At 48.6% G+C, this 18,184-nt stretch overlaps 1 protein-coding gene across 7 annotated transcripts in view; it reads right to left on the bottom strand.

Annotated features, from left to right (window-relative positions):
* pacs2 (phosphofurin acidic cluster sorting protein 2) overlaps window positions 1-18,184 on the bottom strand; it is a 37,947-nt gene that overhangs the window by 6,239 nt on the left and 13,524 nt on the right. For 3 of the 7 annotated variants that reach the window (XR_014735310.1, XM_084684636.1, XM_084684639.1), the window contains exons 2-19: window positions 11,576-11,663; window positions 10,860-10,949; window positions 9,525-9,650; window positions 7,696-7,855; window positions 7,118-7,191; window positions 6,780-6,860; window positions 5,904-5,963; window positions 5,256-5,401; window positions 5,000-5,090; window positions 4,582-4,653; window positions 4,344-4,472; window positions 4,027-4,155; window positions 3,361-3,465; window positions 3,005-3,111; window positions 2,442-2,596; window positions 2,045-2,155; window positions 1,540-1,648; window positions 1,056-1,088 (exon numbers count right to left, since the gene is read on the bottom strand). Coding sequence is in view for 6 of the 7 variants with exons in the window: in XM_084684636.1 (XP_084540762.1) it covers window positions 1,056-1,088; window positions 1,540-1,648; window positions 2,045-2,155; window positions 2,442-2,596; window positions 3,005-3,111; window positions 3,361-3,465; window positions 4,027-4,155; window positions 4,344-4,472; window positions 4,582-4,653; window positions 5,000-5,090; window positions 5,256-5,401; window positions 5,904-5,963; window positions 6,780-6,860; window positions 7,118-7,191; window positions 7,696-7,855; window positions 9,525-9,650; window positions 10,860-10,949; window positions 11,576-11,663 (1,866 nt within the window). In the remaining variant the exon portion in view is untranslated. The remainder of the gene's footprint in view (window positions 1-1,055; window positions 1,089-1,539; window positions 1,649-2,044; window positions 2,156-2,441; window positions 2,597-3,004; window positions 3,112-3,360; window positions 3,466-4,026; window positions 4,156-4,343; window positions 4,473-4,581; window positions 4,654-4,999; window positions 5,091-5,255; window positions 5,402-5,903; window positions 5,964-6,779; window positions 6,861-7,117; window positions 7,192-7,695; window positions 7,856-9,524; window positions 9,651-10,859; window positions 10,950-11,575; window positions 11,664-18,184) is intronic. The other 4 variants (XM_084684638.1, XM_084684641.1, XM_084684637.1 and 1 more) reach the window with 3 other exon arrangements.

The following is an 18,184-nucleotide window of genomic DNA, read 5'->3' as shown; positions in this document are numbered from 1 at the left end:
ACTGGTCTGCCAGTCTACACCAGGTCAAACAGAGGAGGCCGGATGCACATGAAGATAACAGACATGGAACCGAGAGAAGGACAAGGCAACAAGAGGGGGGGGGAGGAGAGAACCCAGGAGGAGGAACCTGCTGCTTTAACTGTTCATCTGCCAGTCCAGCAGCACTCTGGCACCTGCCCACTTCTGATGAAGTGGAGCACTTAGCTCCTAGTTACCCCTTAATTCCCCATAGTTACCCCTAGCACCTTACCCCATAGCCTAACTCTAGTTACCCCTTAATTACCATTTAATTACACCTAATTACCCTTTAACCTAATCATCCTTAGTTACCCCCATTGCGCCTAGCTTCCCCATAGTTACACCTAGTTGCCCATTAGTTACCCCTAGTTACTCCTTAGCTGCCCCTGAGACACCCTTACTTACCCCCAGTTGCCCCTAGGTAGTGGAATATTAAGGCAACATCCTCCATATAGGGTAGTCAGGCCACAGAGTTAAGGTAAAGCTTTAGTCCAGACCTGCTACAGGTTCATAAAAGAACCCAATCTAGACTGAGGTTCTGCTAACAGTCCCCTAGTCCGGGGTACTGAGGTGCAGGGGCGTAGCCACGGGTAGGCCTGGGTAGGCACAGGCCTACCCAATTTGTTTTAAGGCCTACCCAAAAACGAATATCTTCGAAAAATTATGCACCGGGTGCACATCGCAAAGTAAATAAGTAAGAAAAAACTGAAAAGATGCCTATCCGAGTATCCGTATTTTTCTAGGCCTACCCAAAAATATTTTTCTGGCCACGCCCCTACTGAGGTGTTCTGTGTTTATGACTGCAGGTGTTGATAGAGACAGGTGTGAGGGCAGGTTCCCAGGGAGCTGGTGAAGAGACAGGCGACAGAGAAGACTGCAGAAGGAAAGGGTTTGGGCTAGCTATGGGAGAAGCTAGCCATGGGGAGGAGCTAAACAGGGGAGGGGCTACATAAGGGAGGAGCTAGATGTGGGAGGAGCTAACTAGAACAGGAAGCAAGAATCACCAAGGAGACTCAGACTCAAGCAGGCCACAATACCTTACTGCAAAATCAAAATGAAAGCTCTTTTTCCTTTAAAGAAAGCAAAAGGAAACAGAAATAAAACACATATAATAATGTTAGCATTATTCACAAACAGTGATGGACAGACACTGATGTGTACAGAAAAGGTCAGGTGTGTAGCAACTCCTGACTGGCCTCTCACTGAGAGTACTTGCATCTTCACGTCCTTACATTACACATTACATGTTGTATTATCAAATGTCTCTCAAATGACCCAACTCAATATGGATGGTGAGATGGATAGCCTATACTTACATCCCCAGATTGAATTTACAAGTACTTTCATTGAAAGGGAGTGAGGCACAGATACATCCAGTAAAAGTGAATCCTTGACACACAATGTCACAAAACAAAGCTAAACACCAACTGTGTGAAGTCTGACTTTAGGGTTGACGTGTTCTTATAAATACAGTTCACCTAACGGTTCTGGGATGGAGGGGGCATGCTGGGAGCATCCTACCTGCGCTGTTTGTAGGTGAGCATGGCCTCGGCGATGGGGAGCTGGTGGGCTCCGTTAGCCCCCACCATGTACTGGGTAACCCTGGAGACCACGTCTGGACTCTCCTGCCCTGTACAGGACACAGCTGTTACCGCATTGCTGTTGTTCCACTGCTATTACTGAACTGCTGTTAGTGAATTCCTGTTACTGAACTATTGTTACTGCACTGTTGTTGCTTTACTGCTGTGACAGAACTGCTGTTCCTATACTGCTGTTACTGAACTGCTGTTACTGAACTGCTGTTACTGAACTGCTGTTCCTATACTGCTGTGACAGAACTGCTGTTCCTATACTGCTGTTACTGAACTGCTGTTCCTATACTGCTGTTACTGAACTGCTGTTCCTATACTGCTGTTCCTATAGTGCTGTTACTGCACTGCTGTTCTTCTCCTGTCTCTCCAGCTGTTCCTCTCCTGTCTATGAAACTCTGACTTCCTCTCCGAGGAGGAAGGCTAGTCTGTCCTACCCAGGAGTCCAGCCTCCGGCTTATGGAACAGGTCTCTCCAGGCAGCGTCTTGGAACAAACAGTTGTAGCGATGGTCGATGGTGCCCAGGTATTTGGAGACAGGATGAGATCCTAAGCTCACAAAGATACACAGATTCAGAGTCATCTCAGAGTAATGCTACAAAAAAACAACATAACATCTAAATTGTAGCAATGTTGTTTAAGATGATCTATATTTAAAGGAGATGGTTTCATCCAAGCAACGAATAATCATTTTAAATACAGCAGACGATGAAGGACTGAATTACACAGTTTAAAACCACATTCCGTTGGTTGGTTATTGGTCACAAAAAAACACATCCAGATAAATGACAGTGAGAAATGTGAGTGCTGTGGCCCCTCCAGCACCAGCACCAACCCAGCGGGATGATGAGGAACCTCATGTAGCCCAGCCAGTCAGGGGTCTTGTGGGAGAGGTGGTCCACAAACAGCCGTAGCACGGCGCTGAGGTAGTGTTGCGCCCCCGCCACGGCGATCTTGATGGGAATGGGCGTCTGGGAGTTACAGTTACAGCTGCAGGACAGAGAACACAGAGATACAATCATGTATACCCACATACAGTATATACCAAGGGCGTAGACACATGTAGGCCTGGGTAGGCACAGGCCTACCCCATTTGTTCTAAGGCCTACCCAAAAACAAAAATATCTCCGAAAGATTATGCACCGGGTGCACATCGCAAGAAAAAAAAAATGAAAAGATGCCTATCCATATTTTTCTAGGCCTACCCACAAATATTATTCTGGCTACACCCCTGGTATATACTATATATAGTTACAGTTACATATACTATATAACTACATACATACATAGATCACCATATACATGTACTTATCATCTACAAATAACCACATACATTTAATCAGTCTGACCCAGAGGAGAAGCCTGGAAAAGGAGAAGTAGGTTAAGAGGGAGACTTACAATCTCTGGATGCGCGATACGATGGTGTTGAACGCAGCCTGGATGTCTGCTGTGGTGCAGGTGCAGACCACTGGGAGATGGTGGTTCTGAAGAACATCTGATAGATACTGAGAGAGGGGGGGAGGGGTAGTGAAGGAGTGAGATAGAGAAAGAAATAGAGAGAAACAGGGGACAGGGAGAGAGTGGGGGACACAGGGAGAGAGAGCAAGGCAAAGAGAGGGGAGAGAGGGGAAACAGAGGGAGAGAGGAACATGGAGAGAGAGGGAAACAGAGAGAGAGAGAGAGAGAGAGAGAGAGAGAGAGAGAGAGAGAGACAGTAGAGCAGGGCAGAGGTGTGTCTGTCCAGCGAGCCTCACCTGGCCCTGCCAGTCAGAGGTGTTGATGAGGATGATGCTGTCAGGGAGGTGGTCATCAGACACCAGGATGTGGTTCAGCTGGTCGTACACCGTCTTCCGGGGGATCTGAAACGAGGCAAGAGACAACCAGCAGGACTAACAACTCCACTGTACACTCCATTGTTCTGATGGTAAGTTTGAAACTTGACTGGCTTAGACTCGGAGACCTTCAAACCACTTTCCCTCCAGCCCTCATCCAGCTCATGTTGTCCTCTATGGCACTATGTATCTCCTAGTGTGTTTTGCACAATATGTTTGTCCTGTTGCACTTGTTTTGTTTTGTTGTTTGTACTTTGTGTAGACATATTTGTCTGGAATGCATGTTGTCTCATGTACGTTCATGTTGTTTCATGTTGCTCTATGGCCCTGGATGAACACTGTTTTATTTTCATTGTGTACTATAACATGTTCATGATTGGAAAAGACTAATGAAACACACTTGACTTGACCCAGCACTAGTTATTATCTGATTAATGCACCGTGCCAGTGTGTGCAATTGTATCCGCAGGTGGCAGTTCCATAGAAGCATGTTAGACAGCCCTGCCCATGCAGTACGAGTATGAAGAATCAGTCTGATTTAGACGGCAGATATCAGGTATGTCATTCGCTGCAGTTTCCCCCTCCTACCTGTAGGTGGCAGCGTGTGTCCAGGGACCGCTCGTTGTCCAGGCTGTTGGCCCTCTCGTTCTGCGGCCTGCTCGGCTGGCGCTCCTTCAGGGACGTGCTCCTCCCTCTTCTTCCTGCCAACTTAGGTTCCTGCCTGCAGAGAGAAGCACAGTAGTGATTTCCTGCAGTAATAACCAGTATGGCTAACCAGTAGTAGTAACACGTAGAGATAACCAGCTGTAATCACTTTAAGTAATATCCAAATAATATCCAGTAGTGATCATCTGTAGTGATGATGGGTAGTGATAACCATATTGAACATGCTAAGAGAGCATCACTCGCCTGTTGGAGGGAATGATGAGAGACTCGGTCTTGGTCATCTTCCCGCTGGGCGGGAGCCTCTCCAGGAAGGTGTCCATGTTGTCCATCTCCAGCTCAGTGGTGGGGGTCACCGCCTCTGGCAGCTCCTGGAAACATCCGGAACCCAGAGCAAAACACAGCGTTCGGAGGTCACAACAGGTGTTGAGACTGGATGAACCAACACTTACCTAAAAGGCCAAGATGGTGAGTACTTACAAAAGAGACATTGTCAGAGACGCTGTCCTGCTGGAATTTAGCACTGCCACTTTTGGTTTTGTCTGGGTCCATCTGAGGAGAAGAGGGTTGGGAGAGTGAGACCAAGCCACCAAGTGAGGTAGTGTAGTGTGTAGTGAGTAGTAAGTTTGGGGTAGTGAGGCAGTGTGGTGAGTAGTAAGTTTGGGGTAGTGAGGTAGTGTGGTGTGTAGTGAGTTTGGGGTAGTGAGGTAGTGTGGTGTGTAGTGAGTTTGGGGTAGTGAGGTAGTGTGGTGTGTAGTGAGTTTGGGGGAGTGAGGTAGTGTGGTGTGTAGTGAGTTTGGGGTAGTGAGGTAGTGTGGTGTGTAGTGAGTTTGGGGTAGTGAGGTAGTGTGGTGTGTAGTGAGTTTGGGGTAGTGAGGTAGTGTGGCTGTGGTCTCACTGGGCTGGGTGGCTCTCTGTGACTCCTGATGCTGTGGATGCTGCCTATCTCCGTCTGAGAACTGGACAGGGACAGACCCTCGAAATATGGCCTACGAAGGCACACAAAACAAACGCGCCCTGTAAATGTCTCATGAGCACCGGGTAAATATCACCCAAAAAACACAACTCAACACTCATCAAACAATACAACAATGATCCTAACACACCTACAGTAAGCACAATAAAAGTGTAAATCAATGGAGTGAGTTGCTCACTTCAGTTTGGGTTTGGGGGTGCTGAGAACACTGTCGTCGTCATCCATCTCCGGGCCGCTGTCGCTGGGGTTTTCAAACTCCAGACTCTCCAGGTCCTCCTCCACCTCAGGGGGCGGCTCTGCAGGGTCCTGCTCCGAATCCAACACCTCCACAACCACAACCAGACACCCACCAATGAGCAAGGTTGGAAAAAACTGCCTTTATTTATGATGTCACCTTTTGAGACCCAGAAAATAACGTTGGAAAAAAAAAAGTGTTGTATAACCCAAGCGTTTGGGTAAAGTAGAAGATTGATTTTTTTTTATTTTTTTTTACATTGTTTTCTTATCTGTCATCGTTATACAACCATAACCTAATTAACCAATCGAATCACACGGCCATTTCTGAGGTTGTTCACATTTCAGACATAATTAGAAAAACCCAGCATGGCCACTCAACTGGACAAAAGAAATACACACAAAGGGCATTATGGATGCAAAGTTAATTGGCTTAAAAACCAATTTCCACTACAGTGAACCTATAATGAATTTCTGGGTCTTGGGCGGTTACAACATCTACGTCTTATGTGATTCGAGACATACATCTACTTGTGAGGGAAGACAAAAGAGGCATTAGGTTTGGGACAGGGGGCAGGACAGAAGCACCCACCTCATCTGACACCCTAAAGCGCTTCAGAAGAGCAACGACGCGCTGCTTAAAGTTCTGCTGCTAAAAGAAGAGAATAAATAAACAGCCATAAGTCAGAACCACACATCACATATCTGTAAAAGATGACATGTTCATTTATCCAAAGAGACATGGGGGGGTGGGGGTTCAAACATGGGACTTCTTGATGTGCAGCCAAATGCTACACCACTGAGCTACACGACTGAGCTACACCCATCTCCAACATGAAGTCTCAGGAAAATAAGAAGCACAAAACACATTCCACATATATACATATATATATATACATACATATACATATATACATACATACATACATACATACATACATACATATATATATATATATATATATATATATATATATATATATATATATATATATATATATATATATATATATATATATATATATACATATATATATATATATATATATATATATATATATGCATTTATACAGTATGAGTAAACAGTATGTTCAGTTTTTTCAGATCAAAGAGGGCAAAGAAGCCAGAGCATTCTTAAGCCGTTATTGATCCACTCCACTACATCTTTCCGGAAAAATCGATCTCATGTTTATCGTGCATAATGTAATTCCCGGCACATTATTCTCCATGGCCGTACTGCGGGCCAAGGCCCTGGGCTGGGGAGGGAGGCTGGCGGAGAGGGCCCTGGGCTGGGGAGGGAGGCTGGTGGAGAGGGCCCTGGGCTGGGGAGGGAGGCTGGTGGAGAGGGCCCTGGGCTGGGGAGGGACGCTGGCGGAGAGGGCCCTGGGCTGGGGAGGGACGCTGGCGGAGAGGGCCCTGGGCTGGGGACAGATTGTGGATGCTCGGGGGCTCTGCTGCAGCTACCTACCCTGGTGATGGAGGCGGTCCTGACTATAGACCTCCTCTGCTTCTTTGGCTTCCTCACATCATACTCATCATCCTCCAGGTCCTGAGGACACGCACAGACAGACAGAGAGACAGAGAGAAAAATAGAGAGAAACAGAGAGAGAGAGAGACAGAGAGAGAGAGAGAGAGAGAGAGAGAGAGAGAGAGAGAAAGAGAGAGAGAGAGAGAGAGAGAGAGAGAGAGAGAGAGAGAGAGACATTTCAGGGAGGCATTTCATTGTTAGACAGGATCAACATCGAGCTAGGCAGGATAGCTTTGGTATCAACATGTAGCTAGGCAGGACACCAGTCTCAGACTCACCTGGCCCTGCACAGCATCATCGCTGGCCTCCTGCTCGGACGAGAAACTCTCGTACTCCTCCTCCGAGTAGTTATCTGAAACACACAGGTTGACCTACTTACTGGCAGAAGTGGAGGCGCCGTCATACATATTTCATCTGAGCTTTTATTTTCCCTCCAGGCCCCACCGTGGAGCCAGGCTGGTGTTCAGAGGACCACTGCAGGGCGCGATCTGTGTTCTCCTGGAGGCGAACACATTAGCCAGGCGTGGCTGCTCTGCCTGGTGTGTCAGACTAGGTGATTATGATGGTCTCACGCCTTGATGTCATCGACTGCATCTGAACCATACTGTGTTGGAGCTGGACTGGACCACACTTGTACTGGACTGGACTACAGTTAGAGCTGGACTGGACTAAAGTTCAAACTGGACTGGATTAGGGTTAGAGCTGCAGTGATCTAGAGTGCCAAAACCATACTGGACTGGACTAGAGCGGTAATGAACTAGACTAGACTAGAGTCAGAGCTGGACTTTAATAGACTGGAGTAGGGTTGGTTGTTAGAGTTGAGATGTTCTGTACTGTACTGTGTTCAGCAGCTCACCAGAACATTTGATCTTCTGTCCCTGCAGCGCAGCCTCCTCGTGGTCGATGGGCTGGCTGGACAGGGAGGAGATCCAGATCTCCGCCACCTTCCCCAGCATCTCCTTCTGGTGGCTGCACAGAGCCAGCACCTGGCCTCCCTCAGGTGGATGCTGCATCACCTGGGGGGGGGAGGGGTGGAGAGAGTGTTTAGGTGTGAGATGGAGAGAAACAGAGACACAGAGAGAGAGAGATAGGGAGACAGAGACAGAAACAGAGAGAGAGAGAGAGAGAGAGAGAGAGAGAGAGAGAGAGAGAGAGAGAGAGAGAGAGACAGAAACAGAGAGAGAGAGAGAGAGAGAGAGAGAGAGAGAGAGAGAGAGAGAGAGAGAGAGAGAGAGAGAGAGAGAGAGAGAGAGAGAGAGAGAGAGAGAGTGAGTGAGTGAGTGAGTGCGTGCGTGAGTGAGTGCGTGCGTGCGTGAGTGAGTGTGTGTGTGTGTGAAGGAGTGGTAGATGAAGAAAAAGTGTGTATTTGTGTGGGAGAGGGAGTGAGATTGGGGTGTGGAATGAAGAGGGGATGGAGAGATCAAGACAGGACAGGGAGACGAAAGAGAAAAGAAAGGGAGAGGGAGCTCTCATCCAAGCAAAAATCTAATTATCATCTTGTCTGTGTTTGTGGCTGGTCCCAGCGGTCAGTTCTCACTGTACACCCTCACAACAAGTCAGAAATTCCCAGCTTTCCATTTCTGTTGGTGTGTTTTAATTCTGTGTATGATCGCTCTGCGATCCTGTGAGTGGCCAAGAGTGAGGGTGGCGGAGGGAATGGGAAGGTGAGAGGAAAGAGGAGGGAGCAGAGGGAGGATGAGGTAGTGGGAGTGGGAGAGGGTGAGGGAGAGAGAGATATGGAGAGGGAGGTGAGGTGAGTGAGGTGAGGTGAGTGAGGTGAGGCTTGGGGAGGGAGGGAGGGAGGGAGGGTGAGAGGGAGGGTGAGAGGGAGGGTGAGAGGGAGGGTGAGAGGGAGGGAGGGAGGGAGGGAGGGAGGGAGGGAGGGAGGGAGGGAGGGAGGGAGGGAGGGAGGGAGGGAGGGAGGGAGGGAGGGAGGGAGGGAGGGAGGGATATTGAAATAGAGGGAAATGGAGAGAGAGGTAGAGGGAGAAGAAGGAGAGGGAGAAGCAGAGGGAGAGGGAGTCCAGCATGCTGCCAGGTACTAAAACTCCAGAGGTTCTTCCCTCAGGCTCTGAGGAGGACTTAGTGCATCTGGAAGGCCCACAGGAGGCCATCATAGTAGACTGAATACGTCAGCATGGTGTTCAGACAGACAGAATGAGACTGCCAGCCAGACACCAACCCCAGTGACCGGAGGGGCGGGGCGGGGGGAGGGGGGGGATGGGGGCGGGGACAAGAGTAGAGACATACCAGTTCTCTCTCCTGTTCCTCCATTGTACTGTCAAGGTTACTGCACTCCTGCCTGGAACAGCCAGTTCCATTAAAGCATGTCAATATTAAAGCCTGTCTCCTTGATCTTGACTCTACGGATGGGGGGCCGGGGACAGCGGAGGTGAGGGGGGAGGGGGGGTGGAAGATGAGTGGAGAAGGGTACCCTCTTTTGTAGACGTCAGAGCTGTATTCTTTAATCAAGCCCTACAGTACGTACATAATTTATGTAACCTCTCTGTGTCTTTGTGTGTGTGTGTGAGTGTGTGTGTGCGCCCATGTGTTTGCCTCCGTGTGTCTGTGTGCGTCTGTGTGTGAGTGTGTGTGTGTGTGTGTGTGCGTGCGTGTAAAACTGTCCAGTCTCAGCCTGTCACCAGTGTTCTGAATGTGACACCGGGATGCCCTCAGCACCAGTACCTCTGCCATGTCTATGGAGCCTGCAGCCAGCGTCTTGTAGCCCAGGATGGTGCGGTTCTTATACCTCTTCCTCCTCTGCAGCAGGATCTGGAGCTTGTTTCCCTCTCGCTTCAGGAAATGAGGGTACTGCGGGAGAGAGACAGTGTAGGAGAATCACTTATCAGGGAGAACAGCTAAGTTGAACAGGATCACAGGAGAGGAGGGAGCTAGTTAACCTATCAGCACAGTTCTGAAATATCCTATGGTCATCCCAGTGCAACCCTATTTAGGCACAGCCTCTTCTGATTTGTCAACAACCGTTGCAGAATGGTATCGATGTTTGGCCATTTTCCATGCTACTTCACTGCTGAAGGAAGGTAATGAAATATAGTCAAATACATAACACGTTTATATCATTTAGCAGACGTGATTGTTGTTGAGGCGTTTTCCCTGCTCACTGCTGGAGCAGGGTAATGAATATAGTCAGTGACTTATACTAGACGTGACTTCACGAGACGTGATGAAATATTTGATGTCATACTGCTGAAATTATGGCGATGGGTTACAATTATGGAACTGATTCTGATTGAAAATGAATGTCTCAGTTATTCCTTATATTATACTCTAAATTGTATTATTGGAAATTTGATGCTAAACTGTGACTGTGATTATGAACCATAGAAGAGTGGGACATTGGTTTTCAAGGAGGATGGGGAAATACCAGTCCAAGGAATGCAGAGGCCTAGCCGTAAATTAGGACGTACATTTATGGCCCAACTTCTGGAGCTCTTACAAGCCAAGTCTGAGGCTGTCAGACCCTGGTCAGCTCTTGGCCTGTGTTGAAGGGTTTTCTATGTTTATAAAAGCCGGAGCATCCCATACCCATTAGAAGAAAATCGTTGTGTGTACACCCAACGGGGGCCTGGACAGATTTATACAAGTACAGAGATGCCAACGTGGTACAGCTTCTGTAATCAGAAACCCTAGTACAAGAGGCAATTGGGTGACAAAGTGTAGAAATTGTCACCAACAGAAAAGCACCAATAGCAAAAATGACACAAATGATGGGGAAAAAATATATAAGGGATTGTCTGGAGAGAAACGGGTAGTCTGCTCTTGGGAGCACACTCACTTCGTTTGGATACTTTTGTCACCTGTGTCCGAATAAACCTAAACATTATTTCACTATACAAGGGAACTGACAGAATTATTTACGACAGACGCTAGACTATTGCGTCATTTGAAGCCGCTCTGTTAGCTAAGTTCATATCACAGATAATGTGATTGTACGGGTTATTGAGTTCACCATGTTAAACATCCCAACATGTTCAACCCTTGCCCTGTACTCTGTCCTACCTGCAGAGAGAAGGTGAGAGCCAGGTCTGTCTCCACCAGTCCAGCAGGGGGCAGCACTATCTCATGAGACCTCAGGATCCGCTTGGAACCCTGGGGGAAGTCCACGGGAGAGGGAGAGAGAGGGGTAGGGGGGAGAGAGAGAGAGAGAGATAGAGAGAGAGAGAGAGAGAGAGAGAGAGAGAGAGAGAGAGAGAGAGAGAGAGAGAGAGAGAGAGAGAGAGAGAGAGAGAGAGAGAGAGAGAGAGAGAGAGAGAGAGAGAGAGAGAGAGAGAGAGAGAGAGAGAGAGAGAGAGAGAGAGAGAGAGAGAGAGAGAGAGAGAGAGAGAGAGAGAGAAAGATGTAAGAAGTTGGATAAAGAGATGGAGAGAGAGAGTATGCCATGCTGATAACTCCCATACTATGCATTGCCTCCATGTTCTACAATCCCGCTTGCAGCTTGCTGTGCAGGACGTAAAGGGGAAGGAAGGTTGAGAGGATGAAACATCTGTCAGCTTTAATCTAAATCTGTCAACTTAAGAGGAATTCGTCTGGGAGATGTAGCTATGAGTGTGGGATGTGATCCAAGTAGCCCAGAAGTAGGAGTTGTGTTTGTAGACTGTACACGCTTGCTGTGCTTCTGTGTGCAGCCTCGGCCTGCAGGTTTGGGCATGCTAGCTTGGGCATGCTAGCTTGGGCATGCTAGCTTGGGCATGCTAGCAGTAGGTGTGTGGTTGTACCTGGATTTTCACCGCAAGGACCACAGAGATCAGCTCCTTATCCAGCTCTCTCAACACCACCAGCTTCTTCAGAGTGAGACTGCACAGCCTGGGGGGAGAAGAGGGGGAGCGTTACCCAACTTAGCTTGGGGGAGTGAAGGGGTTAGGGAGGGGGAGGAGAGGAGAGGGTTAACCAACAAGTCAAACCATGTCTCTTCATACCGTAAACTGGTGGTTTACCTGCAAACATAAACATTTACCTAACCTCACATTAGCCTAACCTTACACCAACCTAGCCTCACATTAATCTAGCCTTATATTAACTTAACCTCACATTAACCTAGCCATCCATCAGTCTAGCCTCACATTAGCCTCATATTGACCTATCCTCATATTACCCTAACCTCACGTTAGCTTCACATCAGCCTCATATTTACCTAGCCTCACAGTATCCTCACATTAGCCCAGCCTCATATTAGCCGAGCCTCATCTTAACCTCACATTAGCCTCACCTTTGCCTCACATTAATCTTGTCTCAAAGAGGGCAGATGTTGTGACATGGAGAAGACTGATGATGAAGAATCATTGACTGAGGATGACTTTCCTCCGTGTTCCTCAGACACCAGCATGTTCACCGTTACCATGACGCCACGCAGCTTACATTTACATGACATTTAGTCATTTAGCAGACGCTCTTATCCAGAGCGACTTACAAGTAAGTGCAGGGACATTCTCCCCGAAGCAAGTAGGGTGCAGTGCCTTGCCCAAGGACACAACGTCATTTGGCACGCCCAGGAATCAAACCAACAACCTTCTGATTAATAGCCCGACTCCCTAACCGCTTAGCCATCTGACCCCCCAGCTTCACAGACCTCAGAACCTCAGACTGAAGATTCAAACTCATATCGCTTCACAAACTCACGGGGTAACAAGTAAAAAGTATTCTGAGAACTCAGAGGAGGTGTAGAACAGAGGGTAGAGGGAGGGACAGAGAGAGAGAGGGGGGGGGGGAAGAGTGGATAAAGATAGGACTGGTCTTAGTGTGGCTGCAGCTCCAGTTGGCAGGGGACCAACTTCTCATGAGGCTCCCATCACTGTGTGAGTCCTGGGGGGGCTCAGGGTGGCGGGCCTCAGGGTAAGGGGAGCTCAGGCTTTGTTTAGGCGGCCATTGTTACGTCCGGCGGTGGTGTTAACACGCCTGTCACGATTTTTTGTGTCACTTTTCAATGAGCTGTTCCTTTAAAAGTATTTTCAAGAAGTCTACTAGCCAACATCCCCCCTCCCCTCTCAGAACCCCATGGTGGTCTGGGATTGTGACATCACGGCAGCTATTCCAATCGTCCCATGGGACTGATTTCACAGCAGCATGCTCGTTGACTGGCACATGTGGCGTTGGTTTGTGTGGATGAACTGGGTTGTGGATGGAACAGAGCGACAATCTGTAGGGACCTTGGGTGGAGGGGAAGGGGGTATAGGGAGGGGGAAAAGGGGGAGGCAGGGAGGAGGAGGGGAGGCAGGGAGGAGGAGGGGAGGCAGGGAGGAGGAGGGGGGGCAGGGAGGAGGAGGGGAGGCAGGCAAGAGGAGGGGGGGGCAGGGAGGAGGAGGGGAGGCAGGGAGGAGGAGGGGAGGCAGGGAGGAGGAAAGGAGGCAGGGAGGAGGAGGAGGGGAGGCAGGGAGGAGGAGGGGAGGCAGGCAGGCAGGAGGAGGGGAGGCAGGGAGGAGGGGAGGCAGGGAGGAGGAGTGGAGGCAGGGAGGAGGAGGGGAGGCAGGCAGGAGGAGGGGAGGGGGGTTCAGGTTCTGCTGGCGTCCTGCAGGGAAGGATGTACAGTACACGCAGAGGCTGACCTTGGAAAATCCAGCGAAGTCAACTATTTTGACAACAGGAAAGGAGAGATTCAAGGTAGAGTCCAGAGAGAGAGAGAGAGAGAGAGAGAGAGGGAGAGAGAGAGAGAGAGAGAGTGACAGAGAGAGTGACAGAGAGAGAGAGAGAGAGAGACAGAGACAGAGACAGAGATCGATAGATGGAGGAAGAGGGAAAAAGAGAGATACAGGGTGAGAGAGAGAGATAGTGAGAGGAAGAAAAGGAGAGAAAAGGGATAGCGAGTTAGAGAGAAAGAAAGGGAAACAGAGTGAGAGAGAGTTAGAGAGATAAGGAGCGAGATAATAGCCCTTCAGACTGTTTGAAGCCACAATGTCTACTGAGGGACATAAACAATGCAACGACTGCAAACCAGAAGTCTAGCATCCAACTGGGGCAGGACAAAAGATCTTGGGAGAGAGGTATGAGAGGGGAGAAGGATGAGAGGGGGAGAGAGGGGACAGAGGAATGAGATGGGGAGAGAGGGGGACAAGATGGGGGGAGAAAGGGGGAGAGAGGGATGACAATGGCAGGTCTGCAGGAGAGGGAGGCTGAATGAGGGTCTTTCTCCTGGGCACGGTTTAGCCTCACATTCAGACACAATAGAAACATCCCAGAGAGAGATCACATTGTCCTGTACCCTGGACTCAACACACACACACAATCCTGGTCTCACCCACACACACACACACATAAGCACGCACACACTACCCGAGCCATACACACACACAATCACACACTGCTTCTCACACAATTTGTCTACAGTCCACCCAGCCTGCATGGTGTCAAGCCCTACACTACAACCTCATCCACGCTGTGGAAGGGAGCCTGCTCTGAGGGCCCTGCTGTAGGACCAGTGAGAGAGCGGCCCTCCACACCAGTATTACTCACCCCCCCAGTTCCACATGGGAGAACTGTCTGACAACGTTCCGGCCTCTCCTCAGAGGCGAAACACTCGAGACACACTGAACTCATAATTGAACTATTTCATAAGAGGATCTGTGTTGTTGACTCATTTCTGCTCGCGTGCCTTCCTCCTCCCTCCCACTGACCAGGGCAGGCTGTCACAGCGTCTCTCCCTCGCTGTCCTCCAATCCTAACCCTTCCTCTTCTCGACCACAGTCTTTCTCTCCCTGCTGTCCAAACCCCACAGAGGCAGAGAGGCCGCTGGACTCAGGGGAAACAATGTCCCACGGGACACAATGGACAGCGAAGCCTCCTATCTCTCTGTTCTCTCTTTGATACAAAGAATGGTTATGGCTGGAACAATGGAGGGCCTGAGGTTCTCTCTACAGCTGTGTTCTTGAACAACTTGAGGCCACGCTTCGCAGCCAAGAAAAATTCCACTTGTGTGCATTCGCCAACACACACACATTTACACGAGCGCACCCAATTTGCGCGCACACACACAGACCCATAAACAAAGGCACATGCCACACACACAGAAACACAATCTTACATATGCAAATACAGACAGTCACATTAACACACACACATGGGCGTGTGGGTGCAAGCATATATATGTGTGTGTACATGCTTTTTTTGCGTGTGTGTGTGTATTTGTGCATGTGTGCATGTCTTTGTGCATGTGTGTTTGTGTTTGTGCATGTGTGGTGTCTTTGTGCATGTGTGTGTGTGTTTGTGCATGTGTGGTGTCTTTGTGCATGTGTGGTGTCTTTGTGCATGTGTGCATGTCTTTGTGCATGTGTGTGTGTGTGTGTTTGTGCATGCGTGCATGTCTTTGTGCGTGTGTGTGCATGCATGAGTGCATGGGTGTGAGTGTGTGTGCAAATGCAGCCTGCAGGGTGGCCTGAATCTGGCCCAGCAAACAGATGCTCTGCCTGGGACACAGGGCTGGCTGGCTGGCAGGCTGGCTGGATAAGTAACTGGGTGACTAGGTGGCTGAATGACTGGTTGGCTGGTTGACTAAGTGGCTAGGTGGCTGGGTCACTGGGTGGCTGGTTGATTAGGTGGCTAGGTGACTAGGTGGCTGGTTGATTACATTCTATTCGACTACTGTAATATTTGTATTTTATATTGTATTGTATATTGTAAATTTGCAACTTATATTTTATTTTATGGCAACTTAAATTGTATTTGATTGTATATTTTATTTTAATTTTTTTCCAATTAGTATTGCTAGTTTATGTATCCTTAGTATAGTTAGACCACATATTTATTTAAGTACATATAGGACTCCTATATGTTTATTGTATGCATCTTCCTGCCAAAGCAAATTCCTTGTCTGTGCAAACTTTCATGGCAAGTCAATCCCTTTCTGATACTGATTCTGACTAGGTGGCTGGTTGACTAGGTGGCTGGTTGACTAGGTGGCTGGTTGACTAGGTGGCTGGTTGACTAGGTGGCTGGTTGACTAGGTGGCTGGTTGACTAGGTGGCTGGTTGACGAGGTGGCTGGTTGACGAGGTGGCTGGTTGACTAGGTGGCTGGTTGACTAGGTGGCTGGTTGACTTGGTGGCTGGTTGACGAGGTGGCTGGTTGACTAGGTGGCTGGTTGACTAGGTGGATGGTTGACTTGGTGGCTGGGTGGCTGGTTGACTAGGTGGCTGGTTGACTAGGTGGCTTGTTGACTTGGTGGCTGGTTGACTAGGTGGCTGGTTGACTAGGTGGCTGGTTGACTTGGTGGCTGGTTGACTAGGTGGCTGGTTGACTTGGTGGCTGGTTGACTAGGTGGCTGGTTGACTTGGTGGCTGGTTGACTAGGTGGCTGGGTGGCTGGTTGACTAGGTGGCTGGGTGGCTGGTTGACTAGGTGGCTGGTTGACTAGGTGGCTGGTTGACTAGGTGGCTGGTTGACTAGGTGGCTGGTTGACTTGGTGGCTGGTTGACTAGGTGGCTGGTTGACTAGGTGGCTGGTTGACTAGATAACTGCTAGAGCCAGCCTGCAGGCACAGAGCAGTGGCTGGATGAAGGGAGGCAAAGAGGAAGGAAGTGAGGAAGGGGGAGCAGGGTAGAAGGAAAAGACAGAAGTAGAGAGAGGAAGAGAGGAAGAGAGAGTAAAAGACAGAGATAGAAGGAGAGAGGGAAGAATGAGTAGAGAGTGTGAGATATACAGAGAGGGGTGAAGGAGAGAGAAAGAGGAAGTGGGCGAAAGAGGGGTAGAGAGAAGATGAAAGAGAAGATGAGAGAGAGAGAGAGAGAGAGAGAGAGAGAGAGAGAGAGAGCTGCATTCCATCCAGAGGTTCAGTTTCATCAGTGGGATTTGCTGTTTCCGATAATAGTGGGCCAGGACACCTGACACTGCACCACGTCCTTAATGACATTACCATCCCATCTCTCATCCCCTACTATCCTCTACTCCACTCCACCACTCCTCCCCTCATCCACTCTCATCCTCCACTCCTCCTCCTCTCCTCCTCCCATCCCAACTCCTCCTCTCCCCCTCATCTCGTCCTCTACTTTCATCTTCTCTCTGCTCGTCCACCCTTCCCCTTCCACATCAAGCACCTGCCTCGTCAAGCACACACTCTGGTAATGGAACTCACTGTGGCCTCCTAGAACTGAGCTTGCTTCACACCTGAAGCTCTGCACGTGAAGAACCATCCGCTGTTAACTGGAGGTTATCGGTTTCACTCCGTCATGACAAATCCCCTCCGTCAGACACAGTTAGGAGGGGAATTCCGGCGGGTGCGTTTGGTATGAATGCATCTGTCATTCTGCTCAGAGAGAGCAGAACAAACTACATGTCTAACTAGAAACAAATGTTTCTAGTTAGACATGTAGATTACACGCTACTAGTTAAGACTGTAGATCGCATGGTACTAGATACAATTTCAGAGTACATGTTAGATCTGTAGATGACATGTTACTAGTTAAACTGTAGATGACATGTTAGTTGCTGGACTTGAAGCTGACATGTTACTAGTTTAGCCTGTAGTACTAATGTGGATGTACAGAAGCTGACCCCCATCAGCTGCATTCTGGGTAGAAATGTGAGGGGTGAGGGACTGAGCTCCCTCTGTTTCTCCCTCTCCCCCACTGCTGCTCTCTGTTGCACGTCTGTATTGGCAGAGACCTGAATGATCCAACCCCTTTGTGAATGGTCACTCAGACATGCGTCTGGGACAGTCGTTCATTTTCACAAAAGGGACTGTAAAGTTGGAGGACAATCACACCTTCTAGCACGAACCACTGGTTTCAACAGTTGAAGAGGAAGGTGAACTGAGGATGAAAAAATTGTGTTTGTGTAAATATACTGTAGTTCTAAATAGCGTTCCGTGTGGCAACATGTATATTTACAGGGTGTACAGAGTTTGTGCATGCAGTAGTCCGACATGTGTTTACATATTCCCTTGTATTTCAAAGGTGTCACATCTGCAGCCGTTGAGTAAAATGGCGATGGTCCAATTTGAGTGTCTTTCTTTCATATCACCAGTGTCCCTATTTTAGTATGCAGGTTGGGTGTATATATGGCAAAGCTATACCAATCACTTCGAGTTTTGGTTACTCTACGAGCTCTGGTTTCCTTGTGATTCCTTTCTTTAACAATTGCTCTGAAGGTATATTTGTATTGATTTGTTTCATCATTATTGTATTGATTATCTTCCTATTTCGTTAATAAACTCATTTTGCATTAAAAGTCCCTTTATTGTTCTTGTAAGTATTTTTCACACTAAGGCGGTGACAACCTTGAGCTGGTTGGTTTGATATGGCTACTGTATTACCGTCTATAGACAATCCAAGTAGGTTTTAACTTAAGGCCTCTGAGTCCCTTACAGTAGGACTGTCCATGTTCTGAAGTAATACCATACCCT

Source organism: Hypomesus nipponensis, chromosome 3 (assembly GCF_054491055.1).
Source record: "Hypomesus nipponensis isolate SF chromosome 3, ASM5449105v1, whole genome shotgun sequence".
In the NCBI taxonomy this organism is placed as follows: Eukaryota; Metazoa; Chordata; class Actinopteri; order Osmeriformes; family Osmeridae; genus Hypomesus; species Hypomesus nipponensis.
Note: the sequence above shows the minus strand (reverse complement) of the source record. Positions and strands in the feature narration are given on the sequence as shown.